Genomic DNA, 27,021 nt, shown 5'->3' on the forward strand with positions numbered 1-27,021 from the left:
CTAAGAGATTTCTGGCGCCAGTAACCATAAATAGGCACATATGTTTGGTATCCATCAACGCCAACAAGCAGAAATCGGCTCATATCAGGGGCGAAAATCTGATTTTTGTGGCTAGATAAGCCCCATAAGATGAGATCGGCAATAACCGAGGCCACCAATAACTGGGGACTGCTTGTACTGTAAATTGATAAATTCACCAAAAAAAAAAAAAAAAAAAAAAAAAAAAAAAATTGCTGTTTTACATCCACAAAGTACGGTACAGTATTTGTACATACTGCATTTTGTGTTAATAGGCTTATGCAGCAGATAAACATTACTGTGAAGTGACAAAAATTCGACATCCATACAGTATTGTGTGTACTGTAGTTGTTTAAAGGCATAAATAGTGTAGAAAGTGTACAGGATACTGAGCAATGAGTATGAGGTAATAAGGATACAAAATTACCATTTTACATCTGTAGAATGTTTTTTAGCAGAGTATCCTGAAATTCCAATATCCACAAGGGTCTTAGATGTACTATTGTAGATAACTAAAGGATTACTGGATTATAATACTGTACACAGTTTTCTGTGCTACAATAATATATGACAAACACATAATGACAATAATAATTATGTCACCATTTAGCTTTGATATACTGTACAGTAAGTCTATATTAAACAGTGTTCTTACTTTCCAGCTGATTCTGATTCATCTTTGGGGAAGATCATTGGATTTATGCCAGTGCCAGGTGGAGCAGTTGTTAAACCTAACAGATCCTTTGAGATGGGTAATGATGCATCATCTCTGCAACCTTGTGCTTCTTCAGATGAAATCTTGAAAACATCTGCCGTAAAATTAGTGAAGTGAAACCGGTGTTGTGCTGAATACTCATACGTATCACCATAGTTCAAAGGACCCTTAGGTAAAAATCTTGGGAGATCCTGAAACAAACAAAGGCAATTTATAAGTTCAGTAAATTACAAAGCTGATGTTAACATCAATCTTATTTGAGGCAGATGGGAACATTAAATTAAAAATGACAATGCCTCCATAACGTTGGTCTCAGACACTTCTCATTAATATTGCACTGAAATATATCATTCTTTACAGATTCAGAGCAATACAACTGCAGTCTTCAGTTTTTTTGTCTTTCCAACAACTCAGGTACCTGTCTCATAACACTCACTGATAAAGCAAAGGGGTGTTCCTAAAAAATTATGCACTACAAATACCAAACAATACAATGGCCGTGATGAAAAAATAAAAAAAAATTTGTTTTTGTAGAGCTGTTTCATACTGTAAAATAACATCACAAAAGAAGCTTAAAAGACACTGTTATTGCCTGGTTTTGTGATTAACGGTGAAATCAACAAAAACATAAAAAAAAAGGAAAATGTAATGACAATATGTAATAAGCTCCTTGGGAAAAGATACATACATACTGAAGGAAAGTACTCTGCAGTACATAAAACTCGTTTACTACAAAGCATACACCTAAAAACATGCAAATTCTGGGGATAAATTTTACTACGAATGTGAGACAATTCAAGTTTGTTACAGCAAGCACCAACAAAAAACTGCATGTAACACTAATTCAAGCATGAAAATATGGTGAATTCTTGACCCAAAACCAAGTGAACTTGAACTTCATTCGTGGCTGCCTATAGCACATTCACTTCAGTCTTACAAAGATAACGTTTCTTGCATGCTACCCCTAAAAAATTTTAAAAGTTAATCTCTAACTGCAAATTTTATCTTCATATCCATAAAAGGAAAAAACATATCAAGAGCAGAGATGAACAATATTTAAAATTCTGAACCTACCACTGTTGGTGTTATAACTCGTGGCATTATCTTTGCAGGAAGATGGACATTTTCCTGTTTACCTCCACACCCCTTCAGTGCTACCAGAAATTTGAGCACCTGACGCATATCACTGCCAGTCTCCAGGTATCCTGAAGCAATAATTTAAAGCATCAGCCAAAAAGATAAAAGTTTCCTATAATACTTAAGATAATTATATTTTAGAGTCATGGGTTAAGCAACGACTTTCTCAAAATACTCATACCCATACTAAAATGACACAAGAATATTGTGATTATACACAATAGGCAGTTAAACCAGATCACTAAGTAAAGATATAGTACTATAGCACTTAACTCACCAGGCCAGCACAATATGAAGTTTTTATGATAAAACAAAAGTTTAATGTATACTTACCTGGCAGTATATATATAGCTATATTCTCTGTTCCACCTGGCAGAAATTTTCAAAACTCGCGGCAATCGCTAGTAACCTATTAGTAGTTCAGGCAACCACCACCCCGTTACCGTGGCGCTAGCGCTAGGAACCGTTCCCAATTGGGCCAGATTTTCTCTGAACCCTGTCCCCTGAGGGGAGGCGGGTGGAATAAATTATATATACCTGCCAGGTAAGTATACATTAAACTTTGTTTTATCATAAAAACTTCATTTTAATGTATGACACTTACCTGGCAGGTATATATATAGCTGATTGACACATTTGGAGGTGGGTCAAGGACAGCAACATTCTTAGAGTAAAAATATTATTAAAAATTATTATTAAAAACTCCAGGTTCCTTACCTGCTAAGGTAGCTGACTTCATAGGTCCTGCCTCTAAGCCTGCTTAAACCTTAGTAGCTCTCAACAAGGAAGTGTCCTGTATGTTGAAGAAGCTAAGACTGGAACTGACAACTGGACGTGACCAATGTGTTGACAGATCCTTACAGCCCTCTTATGCCACGGCATTCAAGCTAGTAACAGATTATTTACCTGAACTACACACACACCATCACCAGATAATACCAACACGACTGAGAAAAGTACCGCACCCTTTTCTCAGACGACCAAAAAACACAAACACCATCACCTAATAAAAACAACTAGCTTACAAGAAGGTTATGGGGTAGTAACTCCTTTGCCCAATACTGTACCCGAGGACACGTATGGACCTAGCGTCTGACAATTATCGAAGGTTGTCTGAAGTCCCTAAGATAATGAGACGCAAATATTGAATTAGTTCTCCAATATGTTGATTCAATAATCTCCTTGAGGGCTAAATTCTTTTTAAACGCTAATGAAGTCGCCACTGCCCTGACTTCATGAGCCTTCACTTTTAAAATACCAAAGCTCTGCTCTTCACACAACATATGAGCCTCTTTAATTAACTCTCTCATGAAGAAGGCTAGAGCGTTCTTCGTCATGGGTCTAGTGGGGTCTTTAACTGAACACCACAGAGCATCAGACCTCCCTCTGATAACTCTTGTTCTTTCCATATAACATCTCAACGCTCTCACTGGGCAGAGAACTCTTTCTTGCTCGTTACCGACCAATTCAGCTAGACCCAAAAACTTCAAAGGATCTTGGCCAAGGATTAGCTGAATCCTCATTCTTGCCAAGAAACCTTCTTGGAATGAACACACTGCATTGCCGTGTCTCCATACCCACCTTCTTCGATATGGCCTGAAGCTCACTAACTCTTTTAGCAGTTGCTAATGCTACTAAAAAGATAGTCTTCTTAGCAAGATCTCTCAGAGAGGATTCCTCTAACGGTTCGAATTTGCTAGAAGTTAAATACTTCAAGACCACATCCAGGTTCCACGCAGGTGGCCTGCCTTCTGATTGTTTCTTCGTCCCAAACGACCTAATCAGATCTCTCAGATCTAAGTTATTCGAGATGTCTAGATCCCTGTGTCTAAACACTGAGGTTAGCATACTCTTATAACCTTTAATTGTCGAAACTGACAAGTGTAAATCCTTCCTCAAGTAAAGAAGGAAATCTGCAATTTGGGTCACAGAGGTACTGGATGAAGACACTTTCCTGTTTTTACACCACTTCCGGAAATTGTCCCACTTCGACTGATACACCGTGATTGTGGAGGTTCTTCCTGGCTCTAGCCACTGCACTGGCCACCTCTCTAGAATATCCCCTCGCTCTGACCAGACGTTCGATAGTCTGAACGCAGTCAGACCCAGAGCGAGGGTATTCTTGTGAAACCTGTCGAAGTGGGGTTGTTTGAGTAAATCTACTCTTAGAGGAAGCGTCCTTGGCGTATCTACCGTCCATTCCAGTACCTCTGATGAACCAACTTTGGGCCGGCCAAAACGGGGCTATTAAGGTCTCCTCGTTCCTTTGCTCTTCCCTGAACTTCTTCATCACTTTCCCCAGCACCTTGAACGGAGGAAAAGCGTACAGATCTAAGTTTGACCAATCCATCAGGAATGCATCTACCGCCACTGCTTCCTGGTCTGGAATCGGAGAGCAATATGTTGGTAATCTCTTTGTTCTGGCTGTCGCAAACAGATCACTACCGGACGGCCCCACAACTTCCACAGGCTCTGGCAAACCTCCATGTGCAACGTCCACTCCGTCGAGAGAAGTTGCTCTCTCCTGCTCAACAGGTCCGCACCCACGTTCTTCTCTCCTTGTATAAACCTGGTGAGTATCACGACCTTTTCCTCTTCTGCCCAAAGCAGAATTTTTTTTCTTTTTGCCAGATTGTAAAGGGAAAAGAATGAGTTCCCCCTTGCTTCCGAATATATGCCAGAGCCGTGGTGTTGTCCGAGTTGACCTGCACTGTCTTGTTTCGAATCAACTCTCTGAAGTGCTTCAAAGCCAAGAAAATTGCCAACAGTTCCTTCCTGTTTATGTGCCACTTTGTTTCGTCCTTGTTCCAAAGTCCCGACACCTCTTGAGGGCCTAATGTCGCTCCCCAACCCGCGTCCGACGCGTCGGAAAACAAGACGAGGTCTGGGTTCTTCTGCTGAAGCGACATCCCTCTTGCTAACCTGCCTGGCGTTAGCCACCACTTTAATTCCTCCTTTACTTCGGTCGGAATTAGAAACTGGAAGGAATCCGGTTGCGATTTTCTTGGCCATGAATCCTTCAGGAAAAACTGAAGAGGTCTCATGTGCAGTCTTCCTAAAGAAATGAACCTCTCTAGTGAAGAGAGTGTGCCCAGTAGACTCATCCACTCTCTTGCAGAGCATCGGTCTTTCTTTAGAAAATCCTGCACCTTCTGACTGCATTGGGCTTGCCTTTCGGGGGACGGAAAAGCCCGAAAAGTCACTGCCGATATCTGAATCCCCAAATAAACTAATCTGTTGTTGGGGCTGCAAACGGGACTTTCCCATATTCACTACCAGACCTAGGTCTTTTGCTAAGTCCAATGTTTGACTTACGTCCTCCAGACATTGAATTCTCGACTGGGATCTTATCTTACACCCCTCTTTTACACACACTCTAAACATACTTCCCGAGTCAGACATCTTAAAGAACAATCCAAAGCGAATGCCAAGCTAACGTTTCCGAGTACAATACCAAAATCCAAGATCAGTCAGCAACGAGAATGAAAATTCTAGCAGGGAACCACCAACAATGTTGCCGGTTCGGCTGGCAGAGAAAATCTGGCCCAATTGGGAACGGTTCCTAGCGCTAGCGCCACGGTAACGGGGTGGTGGTTGCCTGAACTACTAATAGGTTACTAGCGATTGCCGCGAGTTTTGAAAATTTCTGCCAGGTGGGGAACAGAGAATATAGCTATATATATACCTGCCAGGTAAGTGTCATACATTAAAATTGCTTTTAAAAAAGGGATTTTGACAAAGGAAAAATCTATTTCTGGGTGAAGGCCTGTGTTGCCCAGTGAAAGTACCTTATAACACTCATTTCAAGGTATAAATAATTGCTAAATATACCAGAGAAAAAAAGCTATATGGAAAGGCCAGAGTTACTACCTCTGGATCGATCACCTTCATAGGTGTCGGTATAAAAACGGGGTGAGTGGATGCCACTACCACAGACCTCCAGCCAAATAGTCTCTCCTCTCTCAAAATCCCTCACCAGAGAGGAGCCGTTCCATCAATCCCCCTCCACTCGTCCCTGCTTCTTCTGCCAAGAACTACATTCCTGAATACGCACCCACGCTTGGGCCAGCTAAAGGGTGGTGAAAGGAAAAGAGAGGGACGGGTTCACTGGGCGACACAGGCCTTCACCCAGAAATAAATTTTTCCTTTGTCAAAATCCCTTTTCTGGGATTGGCCTGTGTCGCCCAGTGAAAGAGTAACAGAGAATCAGCCATACAAGCTTGGGAGATCTAGAATAAGACTAAAACATTTATAATTATAAAAAGGAAAAATAAAACTTTTCCTTATCATCAAATTTTAATGATCTAAGATTAACAAAAACCAAAACAGGAGTACTGGTGAAACAAACATATATGGCCAAGTTCATACCATCACCCAGAAATTCAACATAGTTAATGAGTATACAGTTATATGAATAATGGACTATGTACAAGTACAGGAGTGGGCCGATAAGCAATCCAGTCCAATAAAAGAGGCAAGAAGGGAGGGAACACAAGCGAGGCAGGTAGGTGAGAGGGAGTACCAAAAAGTAATACTAGTGAAAAGAATGCTAATTAATAATATCCAACTTCACCAACTACATGATTAGGCTGTATCAGGTAAGACAACATTTCCTGCAGCCACTGCAGAAAATTTAAGGGCCTTTAAAGACTTTAGATAGTGGCGTTTAAATACTGTTGGGGATTTCCAACCCGTATACTTTTTGAGATCATCAAAGTTCATATGATGAAAATAGTTAACTGAGGTAGCTACTGCTCGGATATCATGTACCTGAGGAACTGAATCCGGATTAGCTTGTTTAATAAAATAAAGAATTTGTTGTCTGATGCCTTTTAAGGAAATGGTTCCACCTTTCTCTCTAATAAAAAGAGGACCTGAAGACTTAATACAAGTCCTGTCAAGATAAGACTTTAATGTAATAACTGGACATAATGATGGGTCTTGTGGAAGAGGGACAATCTTCCATGGAGACCATCTGTTCTGAGTGTCTTCATTCTTTGCCAAGAATTTCAGGTCCGGAGAAAGTAGAACTTCTGACGGGAGGAAATCAATATGATTTGGTTCTCTAGAAAGAGCCAACAGTTCTGATATTCTAGCACCTGAGGCCAGGCTCAGTAAAAATAATGTTTTCCTTAGAAGGGTTATATAAGAGCATGATTCATTATCAGTATCTGAGGCTAACTTGACTACTTCATTTAAAAACCAGGAGACCGTATGAGGTCGATTTACTGGTCTCAGCCGAGCACATGCTCTAGGTATAGATGAGAAGTATGAATCTGTTAAATCAATGTTAAAGCCAAACTGAAAAATCTTTTTCAGGGCGGACTTAGTCATAGTAATGGTACTAGCGGCTAGACCTTTTTCGAACAGAGTTCTAAAAAATGAAATCGCCAGATTCGTTGTCACTGTCTGAGCATCTGATTCTTTTAGAAAGATGGCTAATTTCCTCACTGCTGGATCATATTGCCGGAGTGTCGATTCTCTTTTGTCTGATTCCACAAACAATGTGTTAAGCGGGTCAATATTAGCATCTTTCTGTGCTACAAACTTCATGAAATCCATAAAGTTAGGGCATTCAGAACTCTTAAGGAAGCTGACACAGTCTGAGTTTGTACCACCTGAGTCAGCTTTGGGTTGGGAATCCTTCTGGGCCGGAGTTTCAACTCTGGTAGAAGAGGAAACCAATTGCTCTTCGGCCAGTTGGGTGCTACCAACGCTATCTGCCCTTTGAAAGATCTGAGTTTGTGTAGAACTTTCATCAAAAAGTTTATTGGTGGAAACAGATAAATCTTCTGCCAATTGTTCCAGTCTATGGACATCGCATCTGTGGCGTGAGCTAGAGGATCCAAATTGGGAGCCACATAACATGGAAGTTTGTGGTTGGATTCCGTGGCTAACAAGTCCACTTGAAGGTCCGGAATCTGTAGGCAAATCCAATTGAATGATTTTGCGTCCAGAGACCATTCCGATTCCAGCGGAGTTGTCCTGGATAGAGAATCCGCAATGACATTTCGTACACCTGCCAGGTGAGTAGCTGACAGGTGCCAATGATGTTTCATTGCCAGTGAGAAGATCGCTATCATCACATGATTTATATGACTTGACTTGGACCTCCTCTGTTTAGGCAGTGAACTACCACTGCACTGTCCAAGACTAGTCCGATATGAATATTCCTGGCCGGAGCTAGTCTTTTTAGGGTCAGGAAAACGGCCATTGCTTCCAGGATGTTGATATGAAGCTGGCGGAATACCGTCGACAATGTTCCTTGAACCTTCTTGTGTTGAGAATAGTGCCCCCATCCACTCAGAGAAGCATCCGTGTGGACTGCTAGAGACGTTGGGGGAAAATGGAGTGGAACTGACTAGGAAAGACTCTTGATTGTCGTCCATGGACATAGTCTTTTCTTCAGTATCAGCGGAATCAAGGAGATCTTGTCTCTGAGTCTGCTGTTGGCTCTTTTCCGCCATACCTGGTTGATATCCTTCAGTCTTGCATTCAACAAGAGGTCTGTTAGTGAAGCAAACTGAAGTGAACCTAGTACTCTTTCTTGGGTAAGGCGAGATGCCCGTCTGTTTTTTAGAAATTGCCTCGTAGCTTTCGCTATCTCTTTGTACTTGGTTGGCGGAAGAGATAGTTTGTGTGTGTTTAGATCCCACTGGATTCCTAACCATTGAAAGCGAGACGCTGGAATGAGAAGTGACTTTTCCTTGTTTATCTGGAGCCCCAGATACTCTAGGAATTTTATTACTTTGGTTGTTGCCCTGTGACATTCCTTGTCGTTGGGTGCCCAAATAAGCCAGTCGTCTAGGTAAGCTACTAGCGTAACCCCCTGAGCTCTTAGTTCTTGAACTATTGTCTCTCCCAGTTTGGTGAATATTCTGGGCACTATATTGAGCCCGAATGGCATGACTGAATGAATAAGCCTGTCTTCCTAGTTTGAATCCTAGATAGGGAGAAAAGTTTCTCGCTATCGGGACGTGATAAGAGGGGTCTGTAAGATCGATAGAGGTGGTGACGGCCCCACGGGGAAGTAAGGTCCGTACCTGCGAGACAGTTAGCATGCAAAACTTGTCACATTGAATGTATGAGTTGAGACGGGACAAGTCCAGAGTCACTCTTCATTTGTCCGTGTCCTTCTTTGGCACGGTGAACAAACATCCCTGAAACTTCAGGTGTCTGACCTTTATTGACTTCTTCTGGAGAAGGTCTTTGGCATAATTTAGGTCTGTCATTGGGATTTGGTAGAATCTGACTGGTGGAGGAGGCCCTTTTATCCATCTCCACCCCAGACCTTTTGAAACTATACTTTGGGCCCATGGACTGAAGGTCCAATGGTCCTGGAAGAGGTACAGTCTCCCCCCTACCTGGACTGGATCATTGGCTGCTTGAGGTCTTACTTCCTCTGCCTCCTCTGAAACCTCTGCCCCTAGAGGTGGCTCTGGAACCAGCTCTGTGCCGGTAAGCTCCTCTTGCTCTACTGCCTCTTCCTTGCCTATTATAGGTTTGAAAGGCTTCCTGTGTTTCAAACGAAGCGTTGAAAGCAGGGGAGGTCACAAATGTAGCCGAACTCGAGGGTTGTTGAGTTGGCTGGCTTTGTACAAGGACAAACTGTTGTTGTGGTCTTGCCTTAGATGTTGAAGGTTGACCAAGCTGTGAGACAGGGACTGCTTGTACCACTGCCTGTGACTGAGAGGTCTGGAAAGGCTGATACTTCCTGACAATTTCATCATAAAATGCACTTTTGAGAAAAAACTACTAAAAAACCAAGTATGAACATTTTTAGTGGTTTTTCTTGAGTTTTAACTAACAAAATAGGCTGTTTTTAGCATTTTAATAGGGGTTCCAAACATTCGCGGGTTCTAACTATTCACGGGGGGGTCTGGTGAGCATCCCCCGCAAATACGGGGGGACCACTGTACTACAACGAAATCGCTAATGAATTTAAGTTAATAAACGAAATCGTATAGAACGAACGAATTCCGTGTGCTTACGATACCGATGATGCCGCCAAGTGGCCAAAAAAGCACGCCGCTACATATGATGCATGATGAGATCATGGGAGAGATGCTGACCAATAGGAAAGCAGGATCTTATGGCGGTGACTAGTATCAGGAACCAATGGGAGAGTGGGAGGATGGTGGCGAGTCTACTAAGTTGGCGGCGTGCGAGTTTTAAAATTGTTATCGGTGGTCCGGGCGAATCTCAGGACTTTACAGCAACAACCTTTCGTATCTTGAACAATTTTCGTATGAAGAGCAAAAAAAACTTCGTATTTGCTTTCGTATCTCGAGTTTTTCGTAAGTTGAGCCTTTCGTATGTCGAGGTACCACTGTATTTCAAAACTTATAAAAGCTACAACCATGGGTTGTTTTTTGTTGTATTCTACATGAAATTGCACACATTTTCATATATAAAACTTTATGCAACGGCTAATATAAAACGGTGCAAACATTACGAATATCGTACGAAAAAATGTCTGATTTTTTCGGAAGTTACCGTGCGGAATTAAGGAAAAAGTTTTTTTTAATAAATTCACCATAATTCAAAATATTGTGCTAGAGACTTCCAATTTGTTGTAAAATGAAGGTAAATGATTGAATATTACTAGAATATAAGAGTTTTAGCTTACAATTGCGTTTTTTGAACATTTCAGTAGAGTCAAATTTGACCAAAGGTTGAAATTTTGGCACTTATCATGATTTATATGAAAATATTTCAGAACTGATAAAAGCTACAATGGGTTGATTTTTGTTGTATTCTACATGAAATTGCACACATTTTCATATACATAAAACTCTATGTAACGGCTAATATAAAATGGTGCAAGAATTATGTCAAAGTGACGAAATAATTTCTGAGATGTGTCGTTGATGCTTTTTAGTGCAAGAAGAAAGAAATTCGCGCTTGCGCGCCTGGGTAACGATTGTAAACAAAACAACAGCTTGATCCGTGAACTCCCAGCATCCCTCAAGGTGTGTGATTCAAAAGTTTTCACCAAGTAGGCCTATAACTATTTTTCCGCAAATTTTTTAAAAACTTTTTTCCATCGACGTTTCATACGTCAATTCGGCACCCAACAGACAATTTTCGTCGACGTTTAATACGTCCAATAGGCGTTTAAGGATTAATGAACACCTTTTTAATTTCATGTTTGATACATGAGAATTATTATCAGTTTGTTTCAGTGGACCCATTTATAAAATGTATTGCTATTATACTTGTAATGCATGTTACTAAGAGCCTGTTTTTTTTTTTTTTTTTTTGACAGGAAATCTGTTGGTCTGTCGCTCTACCAGCCTCTAAGCCGAGCAATTATCAGTTTTGATAGGCCCTAATTGTATACTTGACGAAATGAAGAGACGATACTTTTGCTAAGTGACTATTTAAATTGTAGAACAAATATGACTAAGTTTTGGAGGAAAAAGGGTCTCATTTTCCTGTTCATTTGTGGGAATTGTTCAGTTACCCAGATAATGTTTCAAATAGTCTGTTTTCTATGAGTTGATGGTTTCATTTTTCTTAAAACTAGCTGTTTTGTGATCGTTAGAATCTTGTTTATTTTTGGGGGAATAGATTCTATTTTTGTAGTTTAGTGTTTACTTCGGTACCTAAATTAATTTTGAAAATGGCTTGCAAGTTTATTAGAGATTTCAAGACAATCACGCTACCACATTCTGTATTAATGACTCTTGTGTTCGTAGCGCGCGTGCACGAGCACACACACACACACACACTTTCATAATTTTTTTTTCTTTCTTCTCTTACTTTGGAATACATAATCCATGTACTATTCAATTTGTTTAATATCTTCAATTTTCACAATAGTATGTGTTTCTCTGTAACCAACAATAATGTGCAATTTAAGTCAAATAACCACTAATTTTTCTACTAACCTGCATTCTACATATACATAATTGATGAAACTGCTCATATATTATAGCGTCCTTTCACAAGACACTAGTACATAATCCTTGTTACCTCATGTAGTTACAATAGCCCATTTAATTATCAGATACTACTTTGGGTCTGGTGTTCTGATAAGTACTACAGCATTTTTAAGTTGTCCCACAGATAAAAGTAAGTCCACTCACCTTCTAACCTAGACTAAACTGCACTTGACATTTAGCAATCAATCCAAGAGTTTTATCCAAAAATGCATCTTACCTACTGAAGTAGCCTTGCAAAACATCACGATAATATATATAGCTGATAAGTGTAAGCCTGTTGAGTTACACATCTTGTTTTTGTACTCTTTCCCTCCAGAAGTGGCTAATATAGACTTTTATAATGCACTATAATATAGACTGATTTACTGTGCTAGCAACACAACAGGAGTAAAACACACTCATAGAGCAATGGTTAGCACTTCTGAGTGAGTCAAATAAAATTGATGAAAGTGCAGTATGGCATAAAAATTACATGAAATTAACAAAGAAGATTTCAATGCATATAAACAGTATTTAAGGATTAAAAGTAGAATTACCATTACAAACCAGTACGGTAACACTGTAATACCAGATAAATTTTACCTACCATCCTTTTTCAAAGTGTCCAAACACTTATTGAGAGAGTTGGCATCATCAAATCTGCGTTGCAGAACAAAGATATGAGTCATCCATATCAAATTTTCAACTTCATTGGCTTTGATATTTGATAGTTGATCTACAGCCCCAACAAAATATTCTGAAAGTTAAAATCACAATCAAATTTTAAGGTATTTTTCTAATTATCTAAATTATTATTATCATTATAATTAATATATGAAAATGAACCCTATTCATGGCATAATAATAATAATAAATTCTATTTCAGCTCAAGGTCATTTACATGGAATAAACAAAGTATAGACAATAACATACACAATCTAGAAACATCAGATAACATGATGAAAAAATAAATCAGCAATATCCAGACAACTGCAGAAGTATAAAAGATAGGATTCATAATAATGGTACTAACAGCAATAATATTGAGAATAGTTAAAAAACATTGAAAATGGTAGCAATTAATGAACAGATTACATATAATTAAATTCCAGCTGAGAACCTTAGCTGGTTACAGTAGTCAGGTCCAGATGACTAAATACAAAAATTGAAAGTAACATAACTCTATAATGATGATATTCACAGTAATAATAAAAAAAGAAAATACCAGTAATAACAATAATGGTATAAATAATAATAATAATAATAATAATAATAATAATAATAATAATAATAATAATAATAATAATAATGACAGATTCTGCAGATGACACTTTGTAAAAATAGAGATTAAATCAGTCAGGGACCAGATGTCTCATTTTCCCATCTTTCCCACAATTTAGATCATCTTGCCTCACTGCTCAGGAAGCTTTGTATGAGCAAATTTCTGCTGTTTCTCAGTTGGGTGATCAGACTGGGTATTGTTCACCTTACAATCATTTTCAAATCATAAAGGCAGTTTTCTATGAACATCTACATGGTGGAGCGGTAGCGAGGATTGTGATGTGATACGTTTCATGGTCTCTCGGGTAGCACGACCTGTGATTTTTTAATCTAAGATGCCATACAAGTGGAAACTATAGCTATGTTATAATCTGGTAAGTTACTTATATAAACTCAAGGGTTTAAAGGAAACATTTATGATGAAAGAATCCTAGAAAACAAAACTCTCTGATCCACTGTAATCTCCACACTACTCAGATAGTGTAGACAAAAGCTCAACACTGAACAGCTTCACAGCAAAAGGCAACTCATAATGAAATCTTGCTTCAAGAATACAAAGAGAAAGAAAGAAAAATCCATCTCTCCTGTAGAGAACCAAGTTCACTCAGAGGATGTCACTTAGGAGGGCCAGGGAGGACAGAACCCTACACCTTGACATCCATCACTTCCCTAAATGCCTGACACAGCACTGACCATTAGAATGATAACCACAGATCAGGCTGCTACATGGACTGTCTCTCCAACACAGCAAATTCTACTGTGGTGTAAGTAAACTATTCTGACATAACCTCTAAGAAACATGATCAACAGATAGCCCACAAATGAAAACCTCCCCCACTATGAAATTAGCGAGGGGAAGGAGTTTGCATGATCCGCTAGAGGCAAAGGAACTTCCCAATCCATAGATCAGGGCATTTACCTTCTCCAACACACTACATGCAAACTGACTATTGCAATCAAATAAGGAAGTGCCTCTTGAGTATTGTCAATAACCAACTATGTATACGAGACACCGGGATAGTACAAAGGTGTGAAATAAACTCTGAAATTGCCGATCTAGTAAAGCCTGCAAAAGATCTGGAGAAACAGAGCTGTCTATTCCTATTCAGTCCCCAGAGAACTTTGCTCCCTAAGGCAAATGCCCTAAGGAACGAAGTTCCAATCTCATACCAAAACCAAATGAACATGTCATCAGAGAAAATCCGACACAGTAGAGCCACAGTCAGAACTCCACTCTGAGACTAGGTAATTACCGAAAAAGGCCCCTCCCCTTCACACAGTGAGCTGCCCAAACAAGAGGTGGATGAGTTCAATTAAATCTCCTGGAAAAGGACTGCTAGGATTATACATGACCCAGAAAGCACACACATCTTGAGCACAGAAACAGTGTAGGTTCTCTTTAAAAGCCTCCTGTAGAAGGCTGGGAAGAACTTTCTCTGTTTCCAATGCAAATCCAATCCATAGACCAGGCACGTGAATAGTAAGTATGCTGCACAAACTACACTCTGTACGACCCTGAGGAATTGTGATGAGAAGAGTTGCCTTGCTCACCAGCCAGCACTAACACATTCTGAAGAAAGGGCATGCAACTAGCAAGCAGGACATGCAATCCCCTCCCGGTGCAACTCAGAGCAGTCGCAGTAAGAAGGTTTGTTTCACTAACCTACCTCTGTGCGATCATCCAATCATGGTTAGGCAGAGCAAATGAGCTGCGTCCTGGTGTGAGAGAGACAAGGCAGGAGCAGACTTCAAGTCTAAGCAACTAACAGCTCCCCTACTCTTCCCTATGCTGGTCTTACTCATCCTACACATCTTAGGGTTCATCAAGGCATGAATCAAAGACTAAGTCACATCCATCGGAGGAATACCATAAGAAAGACTACTGCAGCAGAAAAATCCCCCTTCCAATGCAGCACTCAGCAAAGCTGAGACACCATAACCATCAAGAACTACCTTCAGAGAAGGCTCGAGTGATAAGACCTTCAGCAGGATTTCCATGGTGAAGAAGACCTACAGACACCTGATATATTATTAGTACTACATATATACTATAAGTAAGGTTATTACACAGCTGTTGATGAAGACCATCCTCCTCTGCAAATCCCAAACAACATATTTCTAGCAAGCAGAAATCTATAACAAGAAATTACTTTGCTGAAAATTATAACTAGAGGGAGAGGAGCTTGGTACAGGTGACATATGCACCAAAAGGGCAACCATATCCTTGCAATGACAACTTTCCTGAGTTGTATTCAATTTGGAAAATTAAACAAAAAGAAAGGCAACAAAAGACTTCACCAAAAAAGAATAGCAATGTACAAATATATACTCATCTACAAAATCCAAGTTCTCAACCATAAGTCAGCACAGGAGAGAGAGAACATATGATCTCTACTGCAGCCAAAAGAAAAGTGAGTATGGCAGTCAACGGTCAGCGATTGAAGGATACTTCCCCAATCAGCCTCCATCTCCACCTGTTACCCACCTGGTTAACTACCTTTTTACCAAGTTTTGACTGGTTTCCAGCTCACACTGACTAATATGATATTGTTAAACTACAATAAAGTTTTGTACATACTTACCTGGCAGATATATACTTAGCTATAGTCTCCGACGTTCCCGACAGAATTTCAAATCTCGCGGCACACGCGACAGGTAGGTCAGGTGGTCTACCTTACCCGCCGCTGGGTGGCGGATGTACGAACCACTCCCGTAAGCTTGTCAGATTTTTCTCTTCCACCTGTCTCCTGAGGGGAGGCTGGGTGGGCCATTAATCGTATATATCTGCCAGGTAAGTATGTACAAAACTTTATTGTAGTTTAACAATATCATTTTTGTACATGAACTTCCCTGACAGATATATACTTAGCTGATTGGCACCCTTGGTGGAGGGTAAGAGACAGCTCAATAATACAGGTAAGACGGGAAACAACTAATGTTGTAGGATATAAAAACCTTGGTTCTCACCTTTTCAGGATGAAGACTTCATAGATACTATCTCTGAGTCTGCATTGCCTGGAGAGCTACAGCTAGGACGTGACCTGATGCTGAAAGACTCTCGGATCTACCACTGGGATATGTGATCCCCTATTGTGGTAGAATCCAAGTCGGATGCTGTTAGAGGGACCTTGTCCGCTTACCTAACAGATCCTTACCACTACCTCTGCAAGGAGCCAAAACCCACCAGACCACCTAACCAAAATACAAAGGGTTAATATTACGACAAAAAGAGGTGCCTCCTGCAACCTCTTTCAGACAACCAAAAAACAACAATATAAAATATAGGGTAACATATAAAGAATTTACACAGGATAAGTTTCAGCTCCCTGCCCCAGCACCGAATCCGCCGATACGAAAGGACCCAAGGCGAAGCATTTATCATATGTGATTTTTACATCACGTAGGTAGTGGTTTGCGAAAAACCGATTGGCATCTCCAAAAAGTCGCCTCCATCAAGTTCCGCACAGACATATTTTTTCTGAATGCAAGCGAAGTTGCGATGGCTCTCACCTCGTGAGCTTCACTTTCAGTAGTTTAAAATGTTCTTCCTTACAAGCAACATGTGCCTCTGTAAATAAGGCTTCTCAGAAAAAAGGAAAGAGCATTCTTCGACATGGGCCGAGTGGGGTCCTTTACAGAGCACCAAAGCACATCTTGATTCGCCTTAAGTTGTTCCTTCCTCTTAAGGAAATACTTCATAATTCTCATAGGGCAAAGAGTTCTTTCAGGCTCTTCCCCTACTAGAAAAGATAAACTACGAACTTCAAAGCTCCTGGGCCAAGGCCGTGATGGGTTTTCATTCTTTGCAAGGAAATTTGGGAAGAAACGAACACACCATAGAATCTTCCTTAAACCCTACATTGCCCTCAATAGCTTGGAGCTCACTCACTCTCTTAGCTGTAGCAAGGGCCAAAAGGAAGATAGCCTTCTTCGTCAGATCCTTGAAAGAGGCTAAGCTAGGAGGTTCGAATCTAGACGATCCAAGGAATTGTAGAACTACGTCTAGATTCCAGTTTGGTACCACATGAGGACGCTTAATGGTTTCAAATGATCTAATAAGATCATGCAAGTCCTTATCATCGGATATCTTTAAGCCTCTATGCCGAAATACCGCCGCCAACATACTGCGGTATCCCTTAATAGTTGACACAACCAGATGACATTCTTCTTTGAGGAAAATAAGGAAATCCGCAATTTGGGTCACAGAGGTACTGGAAGAGGAAATGTTCTTCCTCTTGCACCAACGTCTGCTGTTGTGTTTTTTCCCAGCAAAAAGAATAAAAAAGAACAAAAAGACATTCCCACTTTGACTGGTATACACGCAAGGTGGAAGGTCTCCTCGCTCTTGCGATTGCTTTAGCAGCTGTTGCTGAAAGCCTTTCGCTCTGACCAAACTTTGGACAGTCTGAAGCCAGTCAGACTGAGAGCGAGGAGATTGTGGTACCTGTCGAAGTGGGGTTGTCTGAGTAGATCGCTCCTTAGCGGGAGCGATCTTGGAAGGTCCACCAACCATTCCAGTACCTCTGTGAACCATTCTTGGGTCCGGCCAAAAGGGAGCGATTAAGGTCATTCTCGTTGAATCGGACTCTACGAACTTCTTGATGGTTAGCCCCAGGATCTTGAAGGGGGGAAACGCGTAGACGTCGAATCCGTTCCAGTCCAGAAGAAGAGCATCTATTGCTAATGCCTCTGGATCCGATATCGGAGAGCAGTAAGGATCCAGCCTCTTGTTCTTTGACGTGGCAAAGAGGTCTATGTGTGGCCTGCCCCATAACTTCCACAGGCTTTGGCATACATCCAGATGAAGGGTCCACTCTGTGGGAAGGACCTGATCTTTCCTGCTGAGGAGATCTGCTCTTACATTCCTTTCTCCCTGCACGAACCTGGTGAGAAGCTTGATTCCTCTTTCTTCTGCCCACAGAAGAAGGTCTCTTGCTGTCTCGTACAGGGAGAAGGAATGCGTCCCCCCACTGTTTCCTGATATATGCCAGAGCTGTAGTGTTGTCCGCGTTGACCTGCACTACCGATCTTCTGACTTTGGGCTCGAAAGCCTTCAGAGCCAACCACAGCCATCAACTCCTTTCTGTTGATGTGCCAGGCTACCTGGTCCCCCACCCAGGTACCTGACACTTCGCTGGTTCCCAGAGTTGCACCCCACCCCGTGTCCGACGCGTCGGAGAACAACACCAGGTTGGGGGTCTGTGATTGAAGAGACAGTCCCTCGCAAAGAGGTTGGGATCTGTCACCATAAGAGATGTTTCTTGATGTCCTGGGATAACGACAGGGAGAACGTCAATCCTGAGAACGACGACTCCAATTCCGATGAAGAAAGAATTGGAGACAGGTCTCAGGTGCAACCTTCCTAGGGAAACGAATTGCTCCAGCGAGGAGAGCGTCCCCAGCAGACTCATCCACTCCCTCACTGTGCATACTTCTTTCCCTAAGAAGGTTGTTACTACTCTCGAATCCTCGGGCTATCCTTTCCTGCGAGGGAAAAGCCCGAAAACTCAGAGAGTTCATCTGTATCCCGAGATACACACACTCTTGCTCGGGAATTAGTGACGACTTCTTGAAATTGACGAGAAGTCCCAAAGCCTTCGTCAATTCTAAAGTTACTTGTAAGTCCTTCAAACAACGATCTTCTGAATTGGCCCTTATTAGCCAATCGTCGAGGTACATGGATATCCTCACCCCTTTCAAATGAAGCCATTGAGCCACATTCCTCCAAAATCCCCGTGAACAACTTGAGGGGCCGTCGAGAGGCCGAAACACAGAGCCTGAACTGAAAAATTTTTCCCCCACCCCCCATCATGAATCTGAGAAACTTCCTCGAGGAGGATGGATCGGTACGTGGAAGTAAGCGTCCTGTAAATCCAAGGAAACCATCCAGTCCCCTGGACGAAGTGCTGCCAGCACTGATGAAGGCGTTTCCATCGTGAACTTCTTCTTTTCTACGAAGAAGTTCAGGGCGCTTACATCCAACACCGGTCTCCATCCCCCTGAGGACTTCGGAACTAGGAAAAGGCGGTTGTAGAAGCCCGATGAATGATGGTCTGTCACTAGTTCGATAGCCCCCTTCTCCAGCATCTGATCTACTGCTAGATGGAGAGCTTGATTCATGATGGGGTCTCTGTACCTGGCCGTCAGTTCCCTTGGGATGGTCGTCAAGGGAGGTCTTTCGACGAAAGGGATGAGGTAACCTCTCCTCAAAATAGAAAGGGTCCAAGGAACCGCCCCTTTTTGGGCCCAGACTCCTGCAAACTCTAAGAGTCTGGCGCCCACCGTTGTTTGAAGGACTTGCAAGTTATTTGGGGGCTTTAACAGACTTGGCGAAAGTCTTACCCCTTCTTGAAAGGTCTACGACCTCTAAACGTAGAGGTTCTTGATGAAGACGCCCCTCGAAAGGGTTCTCGAACACTTGCTTTTTCCTTCTTAGCCTTGGTAGGGAAGGAAGGGCGAGGTTTTCTTGCCGACTGTGCCAAAAGGTCCTGGGTGGCTTTGGCCGACAGTGATCTTGAAATGTCCTGCACTCGATGTTTAGGGAACAACTGAGCAGACAGAGGAGCAAACAGCAAAGAAGACCTCTGGGCATGGGAGACAGACTTCGTTAAGAAGGAACAATAAACCGACCTCTTCTTCACGATCCCGGCCCCATACAGGGAGGCGATTTCACTCGCTCCGTCTCTTACCGACTTGTCCATACAAGACACACACATAAGATCTTCTGGCGAAATTGACTCTGGCACTTCAATTTTCTTGGCTAGGACTCCCAACGACCAATCAAGGAAGTTAAATACTTCTAGCACTCTAAACATGCCTTTGAGCATGTGATCCAATTCATTCATTGCCCAAGTCGTCTTAGCAGAGTTAAGGGCAGTTCTCCTTGTCGAATCTACCAGCGCCGAAAAAATCCGAATCAGCCGAAGACGGTAGACCCAATCCTAAGGACTCTCCTGTTTCATACCAGAAACCAGCGCGTCCTGATAACTTCAAAGGAGGAAAAGCGAACATCGTTTTCCCCGCTTCTTCTTTGGAAGCCATCCAGGAACCAAAACTCCTCAGTGCCTTCTTCATAGAAAGAGTTGGCTTCATCCTCACACAAGAAGAACTCTTCGCTGTCTTCGCCGTTGAAAAAGTGAGTGAGGAGAAGGAGGAGCCGTAGGAGAAAGGGAATCCCCAAAAACTTGCAAAAGTAGCTCTGTAAGCTTCTTGTAAGAAGACACAGCAGCAGAAGTGTTCGGTTCCTCATCTGAACCTTCTAGGACGTCTTGTCGAGGCGAGCGCGGAAGATCCTTAGGTGACGAAGGGATCCTAGTAGGAGTTGAGCGAGAGGTTGGAGAACGCCTCTCTTAGAAGAGTTCACATCCACTGGAGAATGAAGAGAAGATCTGGGATGCCTACGATGAGACTCCCTCTTCGAGGTAGACGGAATCTCAGCCGAAGGAGAGGTAGGGCTCCTACTCCGAGAATCCTCGGAAATATCCACAGGGCGCTTACGAGGAGGCGAGCGCCTACTATACTCTTTGCGCCTATCCCGAGGCGAGCGGCTGCCAGGAGAAGAGCGCCTATCGAGAGCAGAGCGCTTGCGCGGCTCTTCCATACCTGTCCAGTTGCGTACGATCAACGGAAGTTCGACTGGAAGGCGAAATGCGCCTACTAGGAGAAGGCTGCTTGCGAGACTCTTGACGTCTAACAAGAGGGTAACATTCAGGAGAAGGGCGCTTTCAAAGCTAACGAGCGCTACTTGGAGAAGGGCGCTTCCGAGATTCCTGTTGTACCAAGAGACAACGGTCAGGAGAAGTGCGCCTAGAAGCGGGAGAGCGCCTACACGGAGAAGGGCGCTTGAAAGACTCTTGTTGTCTGCCCCGAGGAGAATAATCAGGAGTATGACGCCTTAAAAGAGAACGAGCGCCTACTAGGAGATCGATGTGCAGTAGGCTCTTGGCGCCTACCTTGCGGGGAGCGGCTAACAGCAGGCCGTCTATCATGCACACGACTCCTACCAGACTCTTGATGCCTGTCAGGAGAGAAGTCACGATCCGACACTCGAGGAGAGTGACATCTGGGACGAAGAACGCCTACTTGCATAAGGACGCCTTCTAGAATCTTGAGGCTGCTGAGGAGAAGTCTCACGCGAGGGAGTTGAAGAAATAGCGTGATGAGCAGGTGCAGTGCGCTTACCGAAGCGGAAATCCAATCTGGAGAAAAAACTTCTTTCTCCATAGAGCGTCCTACCGATGTTTGGCGCCTTGAAGTCGAAAGAGAGCCAGGCGAGCGAGGGCGCTCACGCGAGCCCCTACCTTCATACGAAACCTCCCCATATGAAGGTGGAGAACGCCTAAAACGAGGAGAACGACCTCCTTGAAGAGCGGCGCCTAGATCTCTTGATCGGAAGAGAAACGTCCTTCTTCCTACGTGATCTAACTGTCTATAGAGAGTCTGCTAGCGCCGTGATCTGAGCTTGAAGTCCCGCGAGTACTCTCGTAGGCGAATCTTGTTGTTTCTTCCTCGGAAGCAGGCGCCGAGCGCGGAGTGCGAGAAGAAGAACGCTCACAGGATTTCTTGGGTTTCTTCGCCTCCACCGACGATTCTTCCGGGAAACCTCCGGACTAGAAGCCAAAGGACTGCAGGGAGCCTTCCAAGCCCTCTTCAATGGGCGCGACGCATCCGGGGAGTTCCAACCTCTCTTCGGAGAGGGAGACGACGAAGAGGAGAAGCATTGGCGTAGTAGCTCCTTCTTGTAGCGATCCGAGGCAGCCTGGGAGCGTACTTCAGGATCTGCCGAGGGGACGCCTGACCGGTGGGGGTTCTCCCTAGCCCTCTTGCGGCTTTCGACTTTCCTACTCCACTGGAACTGGGAGTCTGGAAGAGGTCTAGGCCTAGAGGCACTAAGGAGCCGGTCAGAGACGCACCCTCCACAACACTGGGACACTGCACTGATCACTAACACTCTCCTTACCTTCCAACTGACGAATCTTCTGATCCATAGAACGAATCGTGGCTCTCAGAGCTGCCGCCTCCGAAGGCGAATCTTCGGCTTCGGTGCGGGGAGCAGGGGCTGCAACTTGGAAGAAGGTTTCTAATTCTACGTTAGCATTAGGATCCACATCCAACTCACTCATTCTAGATCTACTAGAACTTCTAGAGGAAGCCTTACGCACTCTATCACGTTCCAACTTCCTAATATAAGAAGAGAGAGCCTTATATTCTTCTTCATTCAATCCCTTACATTCACTACAAGGGTTAGCAAAAGAACATTCATTCCCCCTGCATTTCATGCAAAACCGTGTGGGGGTCTACCGAAGCTTTCGGCAACCTCACCTTACATCCTTCATTCACGCAAACCCTAAACAAAACCGAAGTTTTAACTACCGAATCTAGGTCAGACATCGTTAAAGAAAATCAAACTCAAAATCAAACCGGTCCACAATCAGCGTATGCCAAGCCAAACAAAGCGAATACGTCACCAAAAGAAGTCCAAATTAACTCCAGGCAAGCGAGAATCGAAAAACTATCGAGAGGAACCGACAACAGTTGTTATCGTTCCCGCGACAGAGAAAAATCTGACAAGCTTACGGGAGTGGTTCGTACATCCGCCACCCAGCGGCGGGTAAGGTAGACCACCTGACCTACCTGTCGCGTGTGCCGCGAGATTTGAAATTCTGTCGGGAACGTCGGAGACTATAGCTAAGTATATATCTGTCAGGGAAGTTCATGTACAAAAACTCCTATATATATATAATGGCTCTGGTTTATATTTTTGTGGGAACAACTGAGCAGACAGAGGAGCAAACAGCAAAGAAGACCTCTGGGCATGGGAGACAGACTTCGTTAAGAAGGAACAATAAACCGACCTCTTCTTCACGATCCCGGCCCCATACAGGGAGGCGATTTCACTCGCTCCGTCTCTTACCGACTTGTCCATACAAGACAAAACACACATAAGATCTTCTGGCGAAATTGACTCTGGCACTTCAATTTTCTTGGCTAGGACTCCCAACGACCAATCAAGGAAGTTAAATACTTCTAGCACTAAAAACATGCCTTTGAGCATGTGATCCAATTCATTCATTGCCCAAGTCGTCTTAGCAGAGTTAAGGGCAGTTCTCCTTGTCGAATCTACCAGCGCCGAAAAATCCGAATCAGCCGAAGACGGTAGACCCAATCCTAAGGACTCTCCTGTTTCATACCAGAAACCAGCGCGTCCTGATAACTTCGAAGGAGGAAAAGCGAACATCGTTTTCCCCGCTTCTTCTTTGGAAGCCATCCAGGAACCAAAACTCCTCAGTGCCTTCTTCATAGAAAGAGTTGGCTTCATCCTCACACAAGAAGAACTCTTCGCTGTCTTCGCCGTTGAAAAAGTGAGTGAGGAGAAGGAGGAGCCGTAGGAGAAAGGGAATCCCCAAAAACTTGCAAAAGTAGCTCTGTAAGCTTCTTGTAAGAAGACACAGCAGCAGAAGTGTTCGGTTCCTCATCTGAACCTTCTAGGACGTCTTGTCGAGGCGAGCGCGGAAGATCCTTAGGTGACGAAGGGATCCTAGTAGGAGTTGAGCGAGAGGTTGGAGAACGCCCTCTCTTAGAAGAGTTCACATCCACTGGAGAATGAAGAGAAGATCTGGGATGCCTACGATGAGACTCCCTCTTCGAGGTAGACGGAATCTCAGCCGAAGGAGAGGTAGGGCTCCTACTCCGAGAATCCTCGGAAATATCCACGGGCGCTTACGAGGAGGCGAGCGCCTACTATACTCTTTGCGCCTATCCCGAGGCGAGCGGCTGCCAGGAGAAGAGCGCCTATCGAGAGCAGAGCGCTTGCGCGGCTCTCCATACCTGTCCAGTTGCGTACGATCAACGGAAGTTCGACTGGAAGGCGAAATGCGCCTACTAGGAGAAGGCTGCTTGCGAGACTCTTGACGTTCTAACAAGAGGGTAACATTCAGGAGAAGGGCGCTTCAAAGCTAACGAGCGCCTACTTGGAGAAGGGCGCTTCCGAGATTCCTGTTGTCTACCAAGAGACAAACGGTCAGGAGAAGTGCGCCTAGAAGCGGGAGAGCGCCCCTACACGGAGAAGGGCGCGTTGAAAGACTCTTGTTGTCTGCCCCGAGGAGAATAATCAGGAGTATGACGCCTTAAAAGAGACGAGCGCCTACTAGGAGATCGATGTGCAGTAGGCTCTTGGCGCCTACCTTGCGGGGAGCGGCTAACAGCAGGCCGTCTATCATGCACACGACTCCTACCAGACTCTTGATGCCTGTCAGGAGAGAAGTCACGATCCGACACTCGAGGAGAGTGACATCTGGACGAAGAACGCCTACTTGCATAAGGACGCCTTCTAGAATCTTGAGGCTGCTGAGGAGAAGTCTCACGCGAGGGAGTTGAAGAAATAGCGTGATGAGCAGGTGCAGTGCGCTTACCGGAAGCGGAAATCCAATCTGGAGAAAAACTTCTTTCTCCATAGAGCGTCCTACCGATGTTTGGCGCCTTGAAGTCGAAAGGAGAGCCAGGCGAGCGAGGGCGCTCACGCGAGCCCCTACCTTCATACGAAACCTCCCCATATGAAGGAGAACGCCTAAAACGAGGAGAACGATCCTCTGAAGAGCGGCGCCTAGATCTCTTGATCGGAAGAGAAACGTCCTTCTTCCTACGTGATCTAACTGCTAGAGAGTCTGCTAGCGCCGTGATCTGAGCTTGAAGTCCCGCGAGTACTCTCGTAGGCGAATCTTGTTGTTCTTCCTCGGAAGCAGGCGCCGAGCGCGGAGTGCGAGAAGAAGAACGCTCACAGGATTTCTTGGGTTTCTTCGCCTCCACCGACGATTCTTCCGGGAAAACCTCCGGACTAGAAGCCAAAGGACTGCAGGGAGCCTTCCAAGCCCTCTTCAATGGGCGCGACGCATCCGGGGAGTTCCAACCTCTCTTCGGAGAGGGAGACGACGAAAGAGGAGAAGCATTGGCGTAGTAGCTCCTTCTTGTAGCGATCCGAGGCAGCCTGGGAGCGTACTTCAGGATCTGCCGAGGGGACGCCTGACCGGTGGGGGTTCTCCCTAGCCCTCTTGCGGCTTTCGACTTTCCTACTCCACTGGAACTGGGAGTCTGGAAGAGGTCTAGGCCTAGAGGCACTAAGGAGCCGGTCAGACGCACCCTCCACAACACTGGGGACACTGCACTGATCACTAACACTCTCCTTACCTTCCAACTGACGAATCTTCTGATCCATAGAACGAATCGTGGCTCTCAGAGCTGCCGCCTCCGAAGGCGAATCTTCGGCTTCGGTGCGGGGAGCAGGGGCTGCAACTTGGGAAGAAGGTTCTAATTCTACGTTAGCATTAGGATCCACATCCAACTCACTCATTCTAGATCTACTAGAACTTCTAGAGGAAGCCTTACGCACTCTATCACGTTCCAACTTCCTAATATAAGAAGAGAGAGCCTTATATTCTTCTTCATTCAATCCCTTACATTCACTACAAGGGTTAGCAAAAGAACATTCATTCCCCCTGCATTTCATGCAAACCGTGTGGGGGTCTACCGAAGCTTTCGGCAACCTCACCTTACATCCTTCATTCACGCAAACCCTAAACAAAACCGAAGTTTTAACTACCGAATCTAGGTCAGACATCGTTAAAGAAAATCAAACTCAAAATCAAACCGGTCCACAATCAGCGTATGCCAAGCCAAACAAAGCGAATACGTCACCAAAAGAAGTCCAAATTAACTCCAGGCAAGCGAGAATCGAAAAACTATCGAGAGGAACCGACAACAGTTGTTATCGTTCCCGCGACAGAGAAAAATCTGACAAGCTTACGGGAGTGGTTCGTACATCCGCCACCCAGCGGCGGGTAAGGTAGACCACCTGACCTACCTGTCGCGTGTGCCGCGAGATTTGAAATTCTGTCGGGAACGTCGGAGACTATAGCTAAGTATATATCTGTCAGGGAAGTTCATGTACAAAAACTCCTATATATATATAATGGCTCTGGTTTATATTTTTGTGGGAATTAATAAAAAAAAATAGTACAGTACATATATACAGCATGCAAAATAAAACCAGATGAAGTCCTACCTTTTCGATATGACAATAAATTGGTATAGACAATATTTTTAAGCTTTCTGTGATGAGCATCATCATTTGACTTTCCCCTGCGGCGTCCATTTTCTAAACATGCTTCAGAGAAGTGATCTGATAGGGAGTTAACCAACAATGTTGTACTTTCAAAATTTGGTCTTCCAACTAAAGGAGAGATCACACTCAGTGCATGATCTCTTTCAACCTCAAGGTTCTTTAAGATGTCTTGAGGAGAAACATCATGAAAGTTGTTAAAGACACTGGGACTGTCAAGTGACACAGCATGTCCTGGCTCCCCACTAACTTTCTTCTTATTTGGTACCACAACCATTGTGCAATATAAAATGATCCAGTGGCTTATTTCACCTTAAATTTTTTGGCTTTTGAGACAGCTTCATTTTGAAGATCTGAAAAGAGAAAATATTTTAATACTCATTTAAACATGATCATAATGATGCATCAAACCAAAACAAATTTTTGAAAACAACAAGAGACACCAATTAATCCATATTGTTGGAAGTTGAACCATGGTTTTTATAATGAATTCCTGAAATAGTTTAAAATTCTTTGAACTGAAAACTGATCTTCCATCCACTTCTTTTGGTTACTTACTGTAATAAAATATATAAATGGCTATGAGATACAGTGGGGCGCCCGTATTTGTGGATTTCTCTCTGGACCATATCTACCAATTATTCGCGGGAAATTCGCCTAGTCATGGTATTTTTCTATGAGAAATATAAACAAATTCCCGTTTTGTTTTTTTTCATCATAAAATGCACTTTTTGTGGTAAAACCATTAAAAAAAATTAGTATAATATTTCTTAGTGGGTTTTTATTGAGTTTTGCATACCAAAACAGGCTGTTTTCAATTTTTATAGGGT

At 43.4% G+C, this 27,021-nt stretch overlaps 1 protein-coding gene across 5 annotated transcripts in view; it reads right to left on the reverse strand.

Annotated features, from left to right (window-relative positions):
* Positions 1-654: 654 nt before the first annotated feature.
* LOC135201925 (uncharacterized) overlaps positions 655-27,021 on the reverse strand; it is a 292,895-nt gene continuing 266,528 nt past the window's right edge. For all 5 annotated transcript variants that reach the window (XM_064231220.1, XM_064231226.1, XM_064231217.1 and 2 more), the window contains 4 exons: positions 26,135-26,544; positions 12,404-12,553; positions 1,808-1,938; positions 655-924 (listed from right to left, as the gene is read on the reverse strand). In XM_064231220.1, the coding sequence (XP_064087290.1) occupies positions 670-924; positions 1,808-1,938; positions 12,404-12,553; positions 26,135-26,468 (870 nt within the window). In that variant the 5' untranslated portion in view covers positions 26,469-26,544 and the 3' untranslated portion in view covers positions 655-669. The remainder of the gene's footprint in view (positions 925-1,807; positions 1,939-12,403; positions 12,554-26,134; positions 26,545-27,021) is intronic.

This window comes from Macrobrachium nipponense, chromosome 23 (assembly GCF_015104395.2).
Source record: "Macrobrachium nipponense isolate FS-2020 chromosome 23, ASM1510439v2, whole genome shotgun sequence".
Taxonomy (NCBI): Eukaryota; Metazoa; Arthropoda; class Malacostraca; order Decapoda; family Palaemonidae; genus Macrobrachium; species Macrobrachium nipponense.